Source organism: Halyomorpha halys, unplaced genomic scaffold (genome assembly GCF_000696795.3).
Source record: "Halyomorpha halys isolate HHAL.00 unplaced genomic scaffold, Hhal_1.1 Scaffold901.1, whole genome shotgun sequence".
Lineage (NCBI taxonomy): Eukaryota > Metazoa > Arthropoda > Insecta > Hemiptera > Pentatomidae > Halyomorpha > Halyomorpha halys.
Genome location: NW_027106556.1, coordinates 444,641 through 464,041, shown reverse-complemented (window position 1 = coordinate 464,041; position 19,401 = coordinate 444,641). Strand labels below are relative to the sequence as shown.

Below are 19,401 nucleotides of genomic sequence, written 5' to 3'. Positions count from 1 at the left end.
GATCTTATTCCTTCTTCTCTTTTTTGACATTTTGCTTTCGCCAATACTTAACTTATATATGTATACATAGTTGAGCGTAAAGATTTAAATATAAGATGGTCAGGGTTGCGGTCAAAAAAAGAAGAACAAATAGTTTAGGATATAATAACAATGATTGTAAAAGAAGTAACTAATAATAAGTAAAAGTAGATAAAGAGTATAAAAAAATAAAAAATACAAAGAAATAAAAAAGAAAAATAATTAGACAATGATAACAACTGTAGTTTTTATATATTGTGAAAATAATCATTTATCTATATTGATAATAGTAATAGTAAAGATAACAGGAGTAACATGAATAATATAAAGTGAGATAAGGTAATTTAAAAATCGGAAGTGAAATTTTACAAAATAAAATAAAAGTACAAGGTGAGATGTAAAAATAAGTACATAAAAAGATTAAAAATAAGTAATAAAGTATAGAAATAAATGAAAAATTGTGATAGAATGTTAACAATATAGGTGATGATAATGATAAGTTAAATAAGTTAATAGAAACATGTGAAGTAAAAGTTTACAAAAAACAGAAAAAACAGAGTAAATGTGAAAGTTAATAAAACATAGATGAATAAATATAAGTGAAAGCAGCGATAAATAATATAAGTGATAGAGAGATAACAAACAGATGAAAAACAAAAGTATAATAGAAACAGATGAAAAACAAAACAGATGAAAAACAAAAATATAATAGAAAATTTGGTGATGATAATAAAATGAGCGTAAAATTATTTAGTCTTAATTAAGTTTAATATATGGCTGTAGGTATGTGAGATACAGTTTTTATCGATTTTTTGGTTAACTGGAAGGGGTTCAAGATGTATATAAATGGATTCCGAGATGAGTCTCTTTTGGTAATTTGGAACAGTGGCTAAAATAGTGGTATGGTCAAAGTAAAAAGCATGATTAAGTGTAAGGGCATGTTCTGAAAGTTTGGAAGCGGCTGAGTTGTGGAAAGTTATAGATAATTTATGTTGAGAGATACGTGATTTGAGGTGATTCTTAGTTTCGCCTATATATGAAGAATTACAGTTGGGGGAGGAACAAGGAATCCAGTAAACAACGTTAGAGCGGTATTGGAGAGGAATAGGATCCTTAGTATTAGTAAAAAAGTAAGATAGTTTATTTTGCGACTTGAGTCCAAGACGTAGTGAAAGAATGGTTGATTTTAAGAATTTTTGTAAGTTGTCAGTGAGAGAGGGGACATATGGAAGGGATCTATAAATAGAGAGAGTGGATGGTGGATGTAGAGTTTGGAGAAGGAGGAGTAGGCATTTAACGGTTGATGTAAGAGTTTAAAAGTTTGTTTATGATGTGAAGGGGAAAATCATTTCAAAGCAAGATAGTCTTAATATGGTGAATGTTTGTGTTGTGGTATTGGGGATCGGATAAGGAAAGGCAACGGTGTATGAGAATTTTGGCAATATTGATTTTTTGTTGGTGGGGGTGCTGGGAAAAATAGTTTAGTAGCCTACCGGAGTAAGTGGGTTTGTTATACAGTCAGTGGACAAGGAGCCATCATTATTCTTTATAATAAGGAGGTCGAGAAAGGGGAGGGAAGAGTTAGTTTCGGTTTCGACAGTGAATGAAGATGAGGGTGGTAAGAGTTAAAAGAAGAAACAATTTTTTTTTTTTTATACTCTTTACCTACTTCTACTTATTATTAGTTACTTCTTTTACAATCATTGTTATTATATCCTATATTGTATTAACTACCCTAACTATGTTTTCTTCAGTATATACTCGTATTATTAGTAACGATATGTATTATTAGTAACGATATGTATCATTCTAATTTTACTTAGTTATTCCTAAATTAGAAAATTATTATAGTTATTATTATTATCATATTTCTGTATCTTTCTCTTATTATTTTTCATTTTTCATCATATCTTTATGACTACTTCCTGTATACACGATGTTTTTGAAATAGAAATATAGCCGTTAAAAGGCTGACCACCTCCTCCCCACTCCTCCACACTTCCACTTCATTGTTGCCTTCTGTTCAACCGTTCGCTTTGAACAGGTCTTGATTTGTTCTTTGCTCATTTATTATCATTTTTATTATTTTTATTTATATTTATTCTTTCAAGACGTTTATTTAATCTCTACTTTCTACTACCATTCTCGCATACAGGCCCTAAGATTCTCCTCAGAATTACTCTTTCAAACCTGTCTAGCAGGTTAATGCTTTTAATACTTAGTGTCCAAGTTTCTCCACCGTATGTGACGACTGGCCTTATCAATGTTTTGTATAGGGTGAACTTGGTGGTACGACTAACAAGTCTGCTTATAATCAGCCTTAAAATGGAGGAATAAGCTCTATTTCCATCAGCAATTCTTCTTCGTCCTGGTTCTCGTTGATAATAGAGCCAAGGTAAGTAAAACTTCTTACCACTTCGAAATTATAGGAGCCCATTTCCAGACGACTCATCCTCTGGTCCAGACGCTTCTTACCTAACAGCATAATCTTGGTTTTTTCCTCATTAATATGCAGGCCCATCCTTTTCACTTCGACATCCATTGCTTCGAAAGCAGTCCTAATGCTCTGCAGGGATCTACCGATGACGACGTCGTCTGCATAGGCCAGAACTTGGGTCATCTTTGTGAATATTGTTCCTTCCAGACTTATTCCTGCTCTATTTGATTACTTGTAGAGTGTTATTAAACAGGAGAGGGGCTATTGGGTCACCCTGTCTTAGGCCACATTCCACTTCAAAAGGCTCTGATAATCCACAGGATTTTACTTGGCAGGTTGTGCTCACCATTATGCATTTTACTATTCGGATGAGTTTACTAGGGAGCCCCAGTTCATGCATAGCCACTATGAACTCACTCCTTACGATTGTATCATAGGCAGCCCGGAAGTCAATGAATAGCATCCAAGTTGTCTGCTGATGTTCCTTCATCTTCTCAGAGATTTGCCTGAGGGCAAAGATTTGATCAACAGTTGACCTATTGGGCCGGAACCCACCTTGATAATCACCCAGTTTCTGTTCGACATTCGGAAAGAGCCTATTATACAGGGATATGGAAAAAATTTTATATGCAGTGTTAAGCAGGGTCCACACTATGCCGCGGTAGGCCGGGCAGGCTAAGCCGCGTTGATGTAGACACCCCGGGCGGCTTTGCCGGGTTAGAAAATGCCGGCCCGGGTCGTGCCGATTCCAACCCGCATAAAGTCGCTACAGATCAAAGGAAGCCGACCCGAGCTGAACAAGAATATAGAGTGGTGACGTCCCGAGCGGCTTCAGTTACAATTAAACCTCTAAAATTCGCTAGCCCTGTACAGCTGCCGTCCTCTCCTAAGGCTAGGGCGAATCCAAAATCTTCTTTGAAGTCTTTTTGGAGGCTGATTTAAAGCGAGTATTACCACAGCTATGGCTGACATAGTGACGTCATAGTCGGTAATCATTTTGAAAACACTTTAACACTTTAAAAAAACTTCTTAAAAGTACTCTTCAACGAAGTCACCAGTCTTGGTGTTGAAACTAAAATAATAATAAAATAAGGTAGAAATAACCCGGTCGGCTTCGTTTCGGTGTGGACGTCGTGCCGGCTCAAACGTGCCTGACCGGCTTAGCATGCCCGGCCTACCGCGGCATAGTGTGGACCCTGCTTTAAGCAAACTAATCCCTCAATAGTTGCTGCATATCGCTGAATCCCCTTCTTCTTGTATATAGGCACTACTACCGCCTCATTTCACTCCTTGGGTATGGTTTCCTCTTCCCATATCTGAGCTATCAGGTATTTATCCTAGCTTAAATTACCTTATTGTATCTTATTGTTGTAATATTCTCAGTTTCTTTTTTTGTATCTTTTTAGCCCTGATAAAGCCCTACAAAGTGGGGCGAAACGTCGGACATTAAAATAGTTTTAAACTATTTGTTCTTCTTTTTTTTACTGCAACCCTGACCACCTTCTTATATTTAAAATTATATTCAACATCATTTTAAATTATTAAATTTAAAACTTGTTTGGTTATGTTGCAACAAAGCTTAATGTGGTGAAAACCTTCTTTCCACACAAAGTAACTGAAGCAAATTTGAATTTTGAGTTTTCAAAGGGATTAAAGTGTTTCTACTTAAAAATCTCTTTTTTCATCCTCCTTTCCTAGAATATTACTGATCTGGAAAAATCTGGATTTTTGTTTAACATCTCTTTAAAATTTTACCAGAATTGAAATTTTACCAATTTAATCTACAAATGAAATGATAGTATTAGCTCCATATTACTTTTCAGGGCAACATGCTTATTTTAAAAAAACATTTTGTCCTCTTTGCTCACTATTTTTTACGATGAAAATACTGAATTATATTAAGGTTGAATGAACATAAATGTTTTCTGAAACAAACAAACTATTTATAGTTTACATGTATAACTGGGATCTCAAGGGACCTAGGATATATTTATCGTTTAAAGAGGCTTTTCATTAACCCAGCTCTTCAAATAGGCAGGTTGAAAATTACCATTGTCCTCCAACCATCCATTACAGGCATATAAATTATCAATGTAGGACCTACCCACAAATTTTTGGGCTTTCTGTTTAATTATTGAACTGCTCGTTGGAATGTTTTTAATTCGTACCTGCTTTATCCATGTTGAGAGACATTTTTCAAGTCCAGGATAATCTACTTATAGTATTCGTTTTAGTTTTCCTTTTCCCTCAATACACTGACAAAGAATTCTGGTTATGAATAATTCAATAAAAAGTCGACTTAGAAATTAAACCCCATACACAGTTTGTTACACAACTTTCTACCGTCCTTTTTCAATTTTGATTAGATTACACCAAGATTTACTTTTCATATGCATCAACATCACTATCAATCCCTAATGTGTTAAAATAGTTATTAAATATTCCTTAGGTTCCATTGGCTTATTTCTGTATAACAGTTTTAGGTCAATTAGAAAGCCCTGAACAGATTATAAAAAATTAATTTTGACTCAGAATAAAGAAGTAGAGAAACTTTTAACAGAGACCTTGTCAGAGGATATCAGGCAGATAACAAAATTAATTCATCTCATTTAAAAAACCAAGTCAAACCGATTAGTGAAAACATTGAAGAGAGGTTACATTAGTGTGATTCCAAAAGGTAAAATATCAATAATAATGCGAAATCTATACAGATGTTTACTGAACAATCATTATTTGTAAGATGGAGGAGTATTTTAGACCACCAGGTCTCAGGAGATATTTTAAACCACCATAATTTTTACCACATAAATGTTTAGTTTCATCATATTCAATCACACAGTTAAGACGGTAGAGTATGCCATGATTGCTAATAAATAACAGTTGACTTCAGATTTAATTCTGTGATGCCTTTTAATATCTATGAAAAGTATATAAATGCCACATACCAATATTTCTAAAAAATATCTTTGTTTTAGTTCTGTCTTGCAACTCTTTTATATTAGTTCCTGCTCTCCCAATTAAACTCCCAATACAAGATAGAGGTATTTTAACATCTATCTCTTTCCTCCTAATATTTTTTATATATTCTTCCCATTCTTTATCCTGAAATACAACAAAAGAAAAATAAATTAATTCATATCATCTATTCACGATGAATTATCAATGTTTTAAATGCACATGTAACTTACACAAATATGATAGTAATAAATAGTTGCAGCACAGATACTAAGTATTGGCAATGCAACAAAGGCAATTAGGGACTTCACCATCCATGCCATAGTCAGTTTAGTGATTAGTACACCAAGATAATAATTAAATATTACATGCCTCTAACCCAACGTATACATTTAAAAAGATAATAACAGCCGATATCACAGACAAAACAAACGTTGAGCCACTCAGTTAGGAACACTTACTAATGATTAGTTGCCGAATTCGACCAATCAAAATGTTTGATTTTTAAACCCGCCAAATTTCAAAGTGAAGTTGGGTCTGTATAGCAGAAGGAAGTGCAGTAGAACCTTCCATCTTACTGTTGTTCCGATTGTAATTCAGGTTGAAAGGTGGGATGTTATATTACTCAAAGAAAACATCTCCATTTAAAATCTTCTACCATGTAATTTTTTTAAATTTGAGGATTTGCAGTAATTTAAAAATATTAACTATCATTTGACCTCTAAATTGATCAATTTGTTACTTGAATGCATGCAATGCACTCTACTAAAACTGTATTTAATATATTTATACTTAGGTTGAGGGACCATAGCCGCTATGCGCGGTTAGGCACACAAATGTTGTGGGTTCGATTCCCTCCGGGAGCAGTTAATATTTTTTTCTCGGCGGTCCCGAGAAATGAATCTTGACACTCCCATCTTGGTTAATAAGCGACTGCAACTTCAAAGTAGCCGTCAGGGGCAGGCTCATTTAACAAGGAATAGTTACATTTCTTGGTGTATAACCCTTCCCCATGTTGAATCATTTTTTACTGGAACTTACATGCATCTCAGGATTTTTCTTAAAAATGTTAGATCTCTTTTATCAGATTTCAAGAAGGCCCAAGTTTCTGACTCATACAAACCAAATGGCTTGACCAATCTGTTACAATCTTGTGTTTGTGGCTCTCTATATTAAGCTAAGTCCCAGATACAGATGCAGTCCAAAATATCACCTATTGACTGATGCTATCATCACTCTAAACCTCATTTGCGTTAATCTCCAGATAAATTGATAATTAATCTTCACTAATTCTGCAGTCAATCCAAAAAACAGTATCTTCATATTGAATAAAATTCAACTTGACTTTTTAATTTCCTTCATTAATTAAGACTTAGGAGGAGAAGATGGTCGAGGGTTCAGTCAGTAATGATACATAAATAACCAAAACTTATTTATTTGTGCAGACGTTTCAACATGAATTTCAGACTTTCATCAAGCCTGAAAAACAAAACCAGATAACAACATTAATTTAGAGAAAAATAAAATAATAACAAACGAACTTGGAAATATATAGAATGATAATTTAAGTAGATAATCTGTTTTATTAATATAGAATAATTTACTTAATTTATTGATATATATGTTCCCAAGTTTGTTTGTTATTATGTTTACTCTAAATTAAGGCTGTTATCTCATTTGCTTTCCAGCTTTGATGAAGATCTGAAATTAAGGTCAAAACGTCAGCACAAATAAATAAGTAAAACTTATTTGTGCATTTTTACTGACTGCACCCCTGACCACCTTCTCCTCATATCAATCTACCAACAATTAACACCTCAAAATTAAGACTTACCTTTGGTCAACAATGGCCAAGAAAAAACTGTTACTGTAAATGAAATAATTTTGGTTAGCCAAAAGTAGTTGTTTGAAAATCACAATGCTAGTTGTTTAGATTTTTCAAACTTACATGTATGTTTTGTGTAACTGTGGTATATTTTAAATAAAAGTAAGGCATTTTTTGTTAATGCTCCAAATGTATGAAAGCAGTGCTAAAATGACTGCTGATCAGAATTTTCATCCTTATCTTGGTCACTTAGAAGGTAGATAAAAATACAGAATCAAAATACCAAGCTGAATATATATGTATATATTTATTTATGTATGTACCTGTGGCTATTAGGAAATAATGTACCAGAGTGTAATACCTTGCAGCGTTTTTTCTTTTATTTCAATTTTCATATTTCATGTAAACATATTTTTCATATCACATATTTCTGTTTCTTGTTTTCAATTTGCATGCATAATGGTGGAGATATCCTTGACTGTAAATATGATCTATATATACTACTTTTTTTTCATTTTCCTGCATGTAATTCAAGATAAAACATTTATGTTTTTTGCACACATTAAAGCACGTGTAGTATTAACATTGTGTATTCCATTCAAGATTGTACCCCCTAACAACTTCTTCATTATTACATCTATGATCAAGAATATCTGCATCATATACGTACATGTAGTTGGTATAGTTCCATGTATATTTAGGTTATTTCAACAATCTTAAAATGTTTATTCATTTAATCTTATGATACAGATCATGAGAAATACAAAACTTAATTTTATTAAGACTTTCACATTACAAATTTTAATTTATATACAGTAATTGTATGCAATAATTATTATGCTTTAAAAAACTTCAAGCCTTTTAATCCATAAATATTGTCAATAATATTAAAATAATCATAGGAAATAAATATAATTTCAAATACACTTTATGATTCCGAAAAACAGAAGAATATTTTGAATTTTTTTTTTTTAGGACAAAAAAAGAAGCACAAAGTAAAACAAAAACAACTTGTGAAAACAAATTATAACAAAGTTTTGATTTTAAATAACTTTTTTTGTTCAGTAATAACTAAATTTTACAATAAATAAAGTTTTATAATTGAAAAATAAATATATCACAATTTGTAATGAAAAAACAGTCTAGTTAATAAATTATCAATAAATCAATTAAAAACAAAGTTACTGATTATATTAAAAATACTAAAAAGGTTATATCACAATACAGGAATCAAAACCATATCACTTAGGAATATAAAAATTCTTCCCTCTTTAATTAGATTAAACTATGAAATAATTTTCATAAACAATAGAGTTAAATTTAAATGAGACCAGAAACCCAATCTGAGAGAAGATTACACAGGGTATTGTAGTGGATTTTGATTAAAACAAAAGCTGACAACTAATAATAACAAAAAAGTAAAGGTGTTGAAAAAAAGGTAAAATTTGTTATTGAAACTGGCTTGGGTTAATCAAAACCCACTTCTAATAATTATACAATTATAAAATTCATATGGTCAATGATCATAACAGTATTAGTAATATGATATTGATTTTTTGATAGCACAATAAATAATTGATTATTCTACATAAATTAATTATGCAATCTTAATACTCATAAACACCGACCAGAAAAGTTACATATTTTTTTCTGAATGGTTAAAAAGGATGACAAATCAAACAATTAAAAAACAATAATAACTAAGATGAGAAATCTTTATAAATATCACAGTGCTTTCCAGCGCATTAAAGCTAAAATAAAACTGTAATTAAAATAACTTATAACACGTAGTTAAGACAGTACAATGCCTCATGTAAAATATTAATTATTCATTAAATGAAAATCTAAAATAATGTACTAATTCAACCAAAAGAAATATTTCCAATTACTATGAGTTGGAATACACAACAATCAAATCCAATGTAACTTATAGGTGTGCTAGATTAAACAAAATGTTGTTAAGAAATGACATAACGTTAATGAAGTCAATATTTTGACATAAAGATTTTTGTTTAAAAAAAAAATTATAATTAAGTTTAGAGCAATAAGGAGCACAACAAGTACTTTTAGAATTTAGGTATTTCATATACTTTGAAATTGTCCATTTCTATATATAATTGCTCATAAATCACAACATCCTCAACTCCTCATAATTTTTTGTAATATAAGCAAGTTGGATTGATTTTCAGAAGCATCTGCATATGATACAAAGACGAATATTGAATAACATAAATTAATTCACACAACATTAATCATCTACAAATAGCTTCCATTATAAATTCAGCTTTTTAACACCAGACAGCAGGTTCATTAACTAGTTTTGTTTTATCTTAAAAATTAATTTTCATGTTTAATTAACATATATTTTAATATCTTATACAATAGCTACACCAATACAATTGGCATTCAAAATTGGAGATGGTACTTTGTTAATAACAGAATCATTTTTTGTAACAGGATAGAAATATGGATGATCCATAGATTCTCTTGCAGTCAGTCGTTCATAATGATCATAGCGAAGAAGCTTATCAAGAAAATCTAATGCTTCTGGCGAAACCAAATGCTGATTTTCTGAATGCACAAATCTTTCCCATCTTTTCTTAGAATGCCTTCCTAATATACTAGAAAATCTAGGATCAAGTTCAATGTGATATTTTTCAAGGTATTCGTATAATTCCTCAGTACCAAGTACCTTGGCTATGCGAACCAATTGATCATAATTATCACAACCATGGAAAAATGGCTCCCTTTTGAAAATCATACTGGCAAGCATGCACCCCAGTGACCATAAATCAAGAGAATAATCATACATTTGGTAATCAACAAGAAGCTCAGGCCCTTTGAAATACCTTGATGCCACTCTAACATTATACTCCTTATTTGGATGATAAAATTCTGCTAAGCCCCAATCGATCAATCTCAGCTTCCTTTTCTCATGATCTATCATCACATTGTGAGGTTTTATATCCCGATGCATTATTCCCATGCTATGACAAAAATCTAAAGCTTTCAGCAGCTCATAAATATAATACCTAATGTCATAATCTGACAAAGTTTGGTACAGTTCTTTAAAATCAGAATTATTAACATATTCAAAGATTAAGGCTGGTGTTCTTGATGAGGGATCTTTAACCACAGCCTGTAAAGTAATAATATTTTTACCACCCCTTAAATTTTCCAATATTTTTATTTCTCTTCTTATTTTCTTTTTTTTAACAGGTTTTAATATTTTGACAACACATTTATCATTGTTTCTAACATTTATAGCTTCAAACACCTCACTGTATTTTCCTCGACCCAGCTTTCTCGTTAACTGAAAGTCATCTTGTTGTCCCCAATTGATAGTATAAGATTCATAATCCCAATAATCGCTGGTTTTTGTTGAATTGGCATCAGCATATACTCTAGCTCGACTTGGAAGTGCTTCCATTGATAAAATCCTGTTTTTTCATTTAATTTATTTCCACAAAACTAGGTCATTTTTACTACATCCTAAAACACAAAAATTTAAAGAGGTTACTTAGATTAACAAAAAATTTTCATCAAAATATTCTAAATACACTATAAACTGGTAAAAAATGCATAGAAGATATTACTTCACTGTATTAATTTTAAAATTAATTTAATAGTAAATACCCTAACTAAAAGGTTTAAATTAATTATAATTTAAAAAAGAAGGGTATATAATATTTAGACTATTATATATAGGACAGTATATATACACGACAGGATTTCTTTGCAATTGTATTACAACGCTTATTCTTATTTTAGCCCCAAGTATCTTTATTAGCACATACCATTCCTCCTATAAACAGGTAGATATAATACTGTGCAGGAAAATAACCTAATTCAATTAATATTTGAAAAATACCAATTTTATGGACGTAAACCCAAGACATAAACAGCTCAGGTTGTTTATGGTTTGTCCAAGGAGGTTAAGCAACACACGATTCGATAAAGTTTTTTACACCCACACACAGATAAAACTTAACACTTAAGTTAGCTTAACATAAATTACTAAGTTCGATTATTAATTATATCGTTTAAAGTATTCTATGCCGTGTATGTAACCGGTTTTCCAAACTCTGATTATCGATCAAACAAATGTGTGGTCATAAAATATATGAATAAACCAACAGTACATTTATAGGAAGGAGTATGTATTTATTGTAATAAATATTTTCGTGAAAAATACCTGTTGTCTCTCGTTAGTTGTATTTTAAGAAAAATGTATTAAACCTGCTCTTAATTCTACCTCAATTCCCGAATGGTTTGGTTTAGAAATCTTCAAGCTTCACATAATAATTTTATTTGAAATATCAATCGTATAACATTAAATTGTCTACTTGCTGGACTTGTTAAACAAATGACTTCCCTTACGCCGTTCATCTATCATGCCTTGTTCAACCAGAAGACTTGTCTCTGGTCTCAAAAAGTATATTTTCATAGAAAACTAGAATTTCAAATTTTTCAAAGATCGGTGTAATACTTTCCATTACTATATATTCCTTTTGAAAGTATGTACTGATGGTATTGCTAAGATAGTGACCGTCATAAGGAATGCATGCAAGATCGATGCTTTTAATCCAGAAATCAAATGTACATTTTCCTGGATATTTTCAATTAACATTCACAACAAGCGAGAGAATTATACCTTACATTACCAGGATTTACTTCCATTCATTCAACAATTTTCTACTATACTATTCTGCATTGGCACACTAAGATATCAAGCGGTTAAGGATATGTGTGCTCTAGTAGGGTACATGCGAATGAAATGTTGTTCCTTTAGCACTCTTCCAACATTTTAACAGAATATTAGAACTGAGGTTGTCAAAAGGAGCGCCTGTTTTCTCTTGAAGGTTTCGAACATATAGAGGAAACAGTCCTTGAATCCAGTCGAGGAATGAAGACGAATCGTACCCCAATGATAAACCCATCTGGGCTCTGTTTCATAATGAAAGCTAATAGTATTAGTTTAAAATTCAAATATAGAAACAACGTGTTAATTACACTAATACTTATTTTTTCATAAAATTAACGACTATTTTATAGGAGTTAAAAAGTAATAAAGTACAAGTTACTATTGTACAAATCAGTATAATTGCATTAAGTTAAATCGACAAGACTGATGGTATTAGTTAGTACTTTATTATGAAACAGGGGCCTGATAGAGCTGTTACTGTAGCTGGTTCAATTTATTCACTTGAAAGTGGATTTGTAAATGATGTGCGGTGTGTATCTCACCTAATGAACTGTCCCTAAACATGATCGATGTCCCTTTTTGAAAGCAAACTTTGTCAAAAAACTGAGACTCCTTCCTGGCTAAAACGTTCTTTCTTCTCGGATAATTGACGAGACGCTTCACTTCAAAATTATATTGTAGAGAACAACAATCTCTAGTTCCAGTGACTGATTGTTTATGAACTCAGTAAGATTAGCTTCAGTTACAGCTACTCTTATTCTTTATTTTATCTTGAATCTCTGAAACCACCCATCCAATCCCTTCCTTGTTTGTTTATGAGAAAACTTCGGGGCATTCAGGACACTTCGGAATAAACCAATACTTCTTATAATCAGTAATAATCAAAATAAACCAACCGAGCTCACATACTGTGATAGTGAAAGATATAAATCCTGCTATTCACTTGACACATTACACAATCAACATCTGTTCTGCAATTTGGGGTGGAGAGTCTGGTACGGAATTCTAATTGTGTCCGATCTTTAGCTTGTTGAAATTAATTCTCATTAATTAGAACTAATTAGAAATAAAATTAATTAGAACTTACAAAACTAGGCGCTATCGTAAACAATTAATTTTAATGAAAAAAGTTGTCTAATTTTAACATAACCTCTGTTGGGATAAAGGATTTTGGAGTAAAGTTTACACATTGTTTTTGTTTTAACAAAAGTGAACAAAAATCCTAGTTTTTTTTAATCCTTCACATTTAAGTCAAAATGAGATACGATTGGTCTTTACCTGTTGAATACTCGCTGAGTATTCTATAAACCAATTTCGCAGTCCTCGAAATTGTTTCTCTGCTAAGCTCACTGGCAGAATAGGTATATTCCATAACAGGCGTAATCTTTTATAGGCGCCAAATTATGCCAGTTGAAATTTAATGATTTTGTGTTGAGGACTTAACGCCTGTAACTTATTAATGAAGTTTTGAACTTGTGGAAGGTAACATTAATGGGTTGTACAAAATTCGACACTTCTACTGTGACTGTAGTTTAATTTTTTTTTTTTTATCCCCATACCTTAATGTGATGAAAATGCCAGATGAAAATTTAGAACTGTATGTCAAGACTATCAGAGGATTTTTAAAGGAGAAGCTTGTATGCTCTCCTCTCAATAAACATTATGAAGCATTTATTGAATTGTTAAGTCTCTTAAAGAGGACAGTTTCAAATGGAGAAAGTGATTCTGCACTGATTGTAGGGCCCAGAGGTTGTGGAAAATCAACAGTGAGTTTAGTGTTTTAAATCTTTAAATAATCTATATATTTGGAGGCTCACCAGTTTTACAATTTTTTTTTCAAGCTTTTAGATTCAGTTTTGAATGAATTGTCTAATTCTGAGAGCAATGAATACTTAGTAGTTAAATTAAATGGTTTGGTGCAAACAGACGACAATCTTGCTTTACGCACCATTATTGAACAATTACATATTACAGAACTTGATGGGGATCAGATAACAGGGTCGTTTTCTGGTAAGTTATAATTCTGTCTCTATAAAGTTGTGCTTAATACATGAATTAATTAGATGATATCAATAGTTATCTTTTCTAGATAATTTGATGTTCGTATTGCAGAGTTTAAAGACATGTGATCGACAAAGTACTGTTCCTATTATTTTTATTTTGGATGAATTTCAATTGTTTTGTAACCACAAAAATCAAACATTACTCTATAATTTGTTTGATATTTCAAAATCTGCTCAGGTTTGTGGTTGAGATATTGCTGCTTATTCTATTATTTTTCATTTAAAAGCTATGTGTTCCTAATTTTTATAGGCTCCGATGTGTGTTATTGGTGTAACTACAAGATATGATATAACAGAGTTACTTGAAAAAAGAGTTAGCTCTCGATTTTCACACCGACAAATCCTTTTAATGCCAAACTATGATCTCAATGAAAGAATATCACTTGTTTCTTATTATCTAGTGATTAAAAAAAAACCTCCAGCTCTTCGTAAAGTCAGCCAGGAATTCATTAATGAATGGGATAAAAATACTGAAAGTCTTCTTAATTCTTCTAAAGTAATGGGCTATTTCAGAAAGCAATTGGATATTGAACCAAGTCTGAAAGCGTTAAGAAATGTTTTGGTAATTAATGTTTTACTAGTAAGAAATAAAATTTTTATAAAAATTGTTACAGTTTTTGTTAATTTATTTATTTATTTTATTTTTTATAGTTTTCACTTTTAAGTAGTATCTCTTCAACTAATCCTTTTCTGACCATATCAAATTTTGATGAGATTTTTCAGAAGTATTCTATTGATGGAAAAGTTGAATATTTAAAAGATCTTTCCGCGCTAGAATTGTGTTTGGTAAATTTTTTTGTCACAGATTTATGTTGAATTCTAATAATTTTTAGTTTATTATACTTTTTTATATGTTTAGGTAGTTTCAATGGCACATCATGTGGAAATATATGAAGGAGAACCATTCAATTTCGAAATGATTATTAAGAGGTACTTAAAATTTGCACAGCAAAATTCATCTGTTCAGATCACTCATCGGCCTATTTTAATTAAAGCTTTGGAAAGAATCAAGGTACTACATTGAATTTATTTATTAAATTTTAATGTCATGTGAATGATACAATTTATCTACTTAACTTGAAGGATAAAAATTGAAACTTTTTTTTTTTTGTTTCATTTGGATATCTATACTGGGTTCAGTAGTTAAATTGTCCTAACTGTATTTGTGATCATGTTTATAATAGTGAAGTTTTACATAATTTTTTATACATTGGACCTTATTTTTTTCACTTAAATTTATTACATTTGTGTGCTAATTACTCTCAATCAAAAGCATATAGGTCATTTTATGTTATTACTACTAATTGAAGATGCAATTGGAATCAGACATTCAATAAAAATTTTTAATTTTTAACTTAAGACAGCAGAATAGACCTAGAATTTTTTTCTTTTTCAACATTAATATAGAAAATTGATGTTTCAATATTAGAAAAAATGATTTTTCATCATATCTGGCTTATAATATCAATAATTAGATATGTTGTGGTTTAGTTTACCTATTACCAAAAAAAAAATTCTGATTTTACAAAGAGGGACTTTTGAGATCTCCCTTCAGATAATATTATCACTATCCATATTAGCTGAATATGTTGAAGTGTATTAGCTTATTATTTATTTAATAAACTGACAATACACATAATGTTTTATTGTTTTTTTACTTGAGGTTCAGAGCCATTCTTAAAATTTGTTTTCCTTAGTGTCCTCAGTTTTGGAATATTTTGTCTCCTTCACTGTATTTGAAATGAGTAGATCTAGTTTCTCTAAAACCTATATTCCCCATTGAGGATTTTTTGATTTACGCATTTATTTCATCTAAGCTTTAATTACAAATTCAAAGTAAGGTGTTTCCAGTAACCTGCATCATTATTGACAATGAAAAGTTTTGCTATACTTCTGGCTCTAAGCTACTTATTAAAAGACTTAAAAGTGTTTATAGCCTTCTTAGCATATTATGCCAATGTTACTGTAGAAGAGGGATGTTTTCTTTCAGAAGCATCAAAACCCAGTTGGTGAAAGCCAGTGTGAATGTAATTATTGCTGGAGTTCTTACAGATGGAATGGGGACTGATACCATTGGTTTAGAAAAAATGATTGGAAAAATTGGAGAAGAAACTATATACAATAACAGAGAAGTAGTACTTGATCTCTCTCTTGCAAACAATATTGTCCACCCTCAACCCCCTAACTGAAATATATAGTTAAGAAAAGTGTTTCGATCTTGAAAAATTTGAATTCCTAATTTTTCACTGATTTTATCCTAAACTTTTGAATTCCTGAGTGTTTTTTTGTGATTTGGAGATTTTAAAGACTTCTCCGTAGGATAATGCACGTATTATTTTATATTGTCAAAAGACAGTGAACAATGTCTCTGCATCGTTAGCTTATGACCTATTAATCTGTTAAACCATTTCCTGAGGTAGTGAATTAGGTTTTTTTTTTTATCATGTACTGGCCACTAAGGACCACACAAATATCATTGGTTCGGCTTCTTTAGGAGTCTTGGTTTTCTTTCTTCCCATCGCAGCTTCATGATCCTCGACTACCTTTATTTTTTGTCTTCGGACCACTTTGTGCCCCCCTTTTTTCTTCTTCCAATATTGGTGAGATTTTTCAGTGTTTTCCTGTATGTGAATCTATCTAGACAGTCGGTATCTGAAATTTTAAGGTTCTTTAATTCTTTTCTTTTTTGCCTAGTGTATCCTCCCATGATTTTGTGGCTACAAATTTTGTTCAATCTTTCCTCCTTCATCCTTTTCATGTGCCCATAGAACATCAGGCTTCTGATCCTTATCTCAGTTTCCAGGTCTTGGATTTTTCTGTAGATCTCTTCATTAGATCTTCGCCTGTTCTTGTTTTTTCCTGGGCCCATAGATTTTTTTAAAGATCCTCCTTTCTATTCTTAGCAGCTTTTCCAATTTAGGTAAATATGCGGTCTCTACCCTATATAAAATCACAGGTCTTATCACACCCACGTTGTAATGCCTTAACTTTGAAGGAGAGGTTATTTTTATTGTCAATTTTGCCTGTTTGAAAGCTTAAATTTTCTAATTTTTTGATTAAGTTGTTTTTATTTATTTTTTTAATGTACTTACAATCCTTTATATTTTATAAATATATTTTTAGAGACAAATATTTTCTTCTAAAATCTTTTTGTTTTATTCATAACAAAATATACTATTAATGTCTAAGAATGATTAAAGATGTATTAATGTCCAAGAATAATTATTTTTCCTCAGTTTGAAAAACATATCTGTAACTTATAACTCATGGTTTCAGGAATTGGAGCTAATATTACCGGTTTCTAATTCAAATAGAAATCAAAAAAAGGAATATGTATTGTATAACTTGGTTGTTACTAATTCACAAGTGCGCGCTGCAATCAGTTCATATAATGGCCTCCCCACAGAAATTTCTCATTGGGCCTTAGGAAACGTAGTTTAATTAATTTATAATTGGTAGGTTTTAAAGGTCCATTATTGAAATTATGTACAGTATTATTTATTTTAATTTGATAGTTGTTAAGAATTGTTTGTAGATTTTGCATTTTTTCATTTAATTAAAATGTATATAAATTAGAATAATAAAAAATATTTTCTGGTTTTAATATCTTATATATTCCTTGATGACCTTTAGTTTATAATAGGAGAAAACTACATGAGGTTACACGTAATGATTTAGGTTTGTTGATAAACTTTTATCCATTGTAGCTAATTTAGGACCAAAATTTAGCATTAAAAAAATATTAAAATTTATGTTGCTGCAACCTATGAAGGGTCAGGGGTGAGTACTTTGAGTGATCAACGGCTGTGCAAGAAACTACTGATTTGTTCATGATCACTGGAGACCAAATTTTCATGCAATTACATTTATTGTTCCCTAGCTTAAAATTCTACCAATCCTGCACAGAAATTTGAATCATTAAAGAGCCATTCAAATAAAACTAATTTTAAAATGAGGTGTTAACAGTTGACCATAGATTAATATGAGTGGAAGATGGTTGGGGTGTGGTCAGCAAAAAATACACAGCTAAACAAAACTTATTTATTTTTGCTGATGTTTCAACCTGAATTTCAGGCCTTCATGGCTGAAAAAACAAAAACAAGATATAACCATAATTCAAGGAAACCTTTAATTTAATTTCTTTTACTTTATTTCTTTCATCCAAACGGTCTTTCATTGTTCATTATACTTGACACTAACAGTTTCTGCTTGGTTCAATTTTTTTTTTTGCTTGCTCTCTAGCAGTCAAGTTAAGACACACTCATTCTAGATAGAACCTAAGTTTCTTTGCTTCTTTTTCTGATTCCCTATATCTCTTTTCCCTTATTCCTTATCCACTTTTCTTGCCATTCTATATTTATTTTAGCTTATTTTCTTTTTACTCATCTATATTACTGAGGATCATTTATTCATTGTAACATATATTCTGTTTTAGTTCTTGTCCATTTTATCATGTTCTTTCAAACATTTTACTATGTTATGTCTTTCATTATTTTTGACGTTGCTTATTTATCTAATTATGTTAATTCCATTAGTCATCATTTACATTTTCTTGCATACCTTTTATAGTGTTTATCTCTTTATTTGCTTGAACACTTTTTTTTTTTAAAATCTTTTTATCATTTATTTGGTATAATTCTTCCCTTTATAATATTATATTTTACCTCCTATTATTATCACTCAACTACTATCACCTTAATTCATTGTTATGTATATTTCCAAGTAGGTTTATAATTATATTATTTTTATATTTCTTTGAGTTATCTGTTTTTTTAGCCCTGATAAATGCTTGAAATTCAAGTTGAAACGTTGACACAAATAAGTTTTGTTTATTTGTGAATTTTTTGCTGACTACTCCTGATCATATTCTCTCTAATTCTAATTTTATACTGTACTATGTTGCATATTTTGTGATTTTCCTATAAATTTGTATATTTTGAGTTTTTTTCTGCACAAAATTGCATGTTTTACTCTTTTTGGGCAAAGTTTTTATTTTTGTTGCATAACATTTAATGGTTTAGAACTAAATCTCTCATATAGGTGTGTGTATGCCAATATTTATTCATTTCATTATTTTTTTATTTTTGAATTTATGGTTTGAAATAGAAAAATTTGAAGCAAAGTATTGATTAACATATAAAGAGTTGATATGTTAATAATTAATATAAATAAATAAAATTAATTAATAAAGCCTCTAAAGGAGGTTTACCCTCTCAAACTGATGTGTAAAGAAAGCTATATGGAAGCCTGAAGGACCATGAATTATTCATTTTAACACCTGACTTTATCATCTTAGGGAAGAATGGCGAAGATGAAGACAAATAGGTTGGCACTGAACAATATCAGAGTTGGTGTTTTTATAGATAAATTCAGTGATGTGACAAACTTGTTCAAATTG

At 30.8% G+C, this 19,401-nt stretch overlaps 3 protein-coding genes across 5 annotated transcripts in view; 1 reads left to right on the top strand and 2 right to left on the bottom strand.

Moving 5' to 3' along the window:
* LOC106686986 (tudor and KH domain-containing protein homolog) overlaps nucleotides 1-5,913 on the bottom strand; it is a 22,935-nt gene extending 17,022 nt beyond the window's left edge. Inside the window, exons 1-2 of one of the 2 annotated variants that reach the window (XM_067044938.1) lie at nucleotides 5,644-5,913; nucleotides 5,401-5,557 (exon numbers count right to left, since the gene is read on the bottom strand). In XM_067044938.1, coding sequence (XP_066901039.1) covers nucleotides 5,401-5,557; nucleotides 5,644-5,733 — 247 coding nt within the window. In that variant the 5' untranslated portion in view covers nucleotides 5,734-5,913. The remainder of the gene's footprint in view (nucleotides 1-5,400; nucleotides 5,558-5,643) is intronic. The other variant, XM_067044939.1, reaches the window with a different exon arrangement.
* Nucleotides 5,914-7,593: 1,680 nt separating this feature from the next.
* Nucleotides 7,594-13,341, bottom strand: LOC106686995 (casein kinase II subunit alpha). Of its 2 annotated transcripts, none has more exons than XM_014430628.2 (2): nucleotides 13,219-13,341; nucleotides 7,594-10,727 (listed from the first exon to the last, which is right to left on the bottom strand). In XM_014430628.2, exon 2 carries the CDS (start codon nucleotides 10,663-10,665, stop codon nucleotides 9,610-9,612), a length of 1,056 nt encoding a protein of 351 aa, XP_014286114.1. In that variant the 5' UTR covers nucleotides 10,666-10,727; nucleotides 13,219-13,341; the 3' UTR covers nucleotides 7,594-9,609. The 2 variants fall into 2 exon arrangements, with proteins under 2 accessions (XP_014286114.1, XP_014286113.1); XM_014430627.2 differs by lacking the exon at nucleotides 13,219-13,341 and adding an exon at nucleotides 11,033-11,173.
* Nucleotides 13,342-13,508: 167 nt separating this feature from the next.
* Orc4 (origin recognition complex subunit 4) lies at nucleotides 13,509-17,607 on the top strand. The gene is made up of 7 exons (XM_014430625.3): nucleotides 13,509-13,706; nucleotides 13,782-13,950; nucleotides 14,030-14,181; nucleotides 14,254-14,565; nucleotides 14,655-14,789; nucleotides 14,863-15,015; nucleotides 17,280-17,607. Exons 1-7 carry the CDS (start codon nucleotides 13,509-13,511, stop codon nucleotides 17,442-17,444), a joined length of 1,284 nt encoding a protein of 427 aa, XP_014286111.1. The 3' UTR covers nucleotides 17,445-17,607.
* Nucleotides 17,608-19,401: the final 1,794 nt, after the last annotated feature.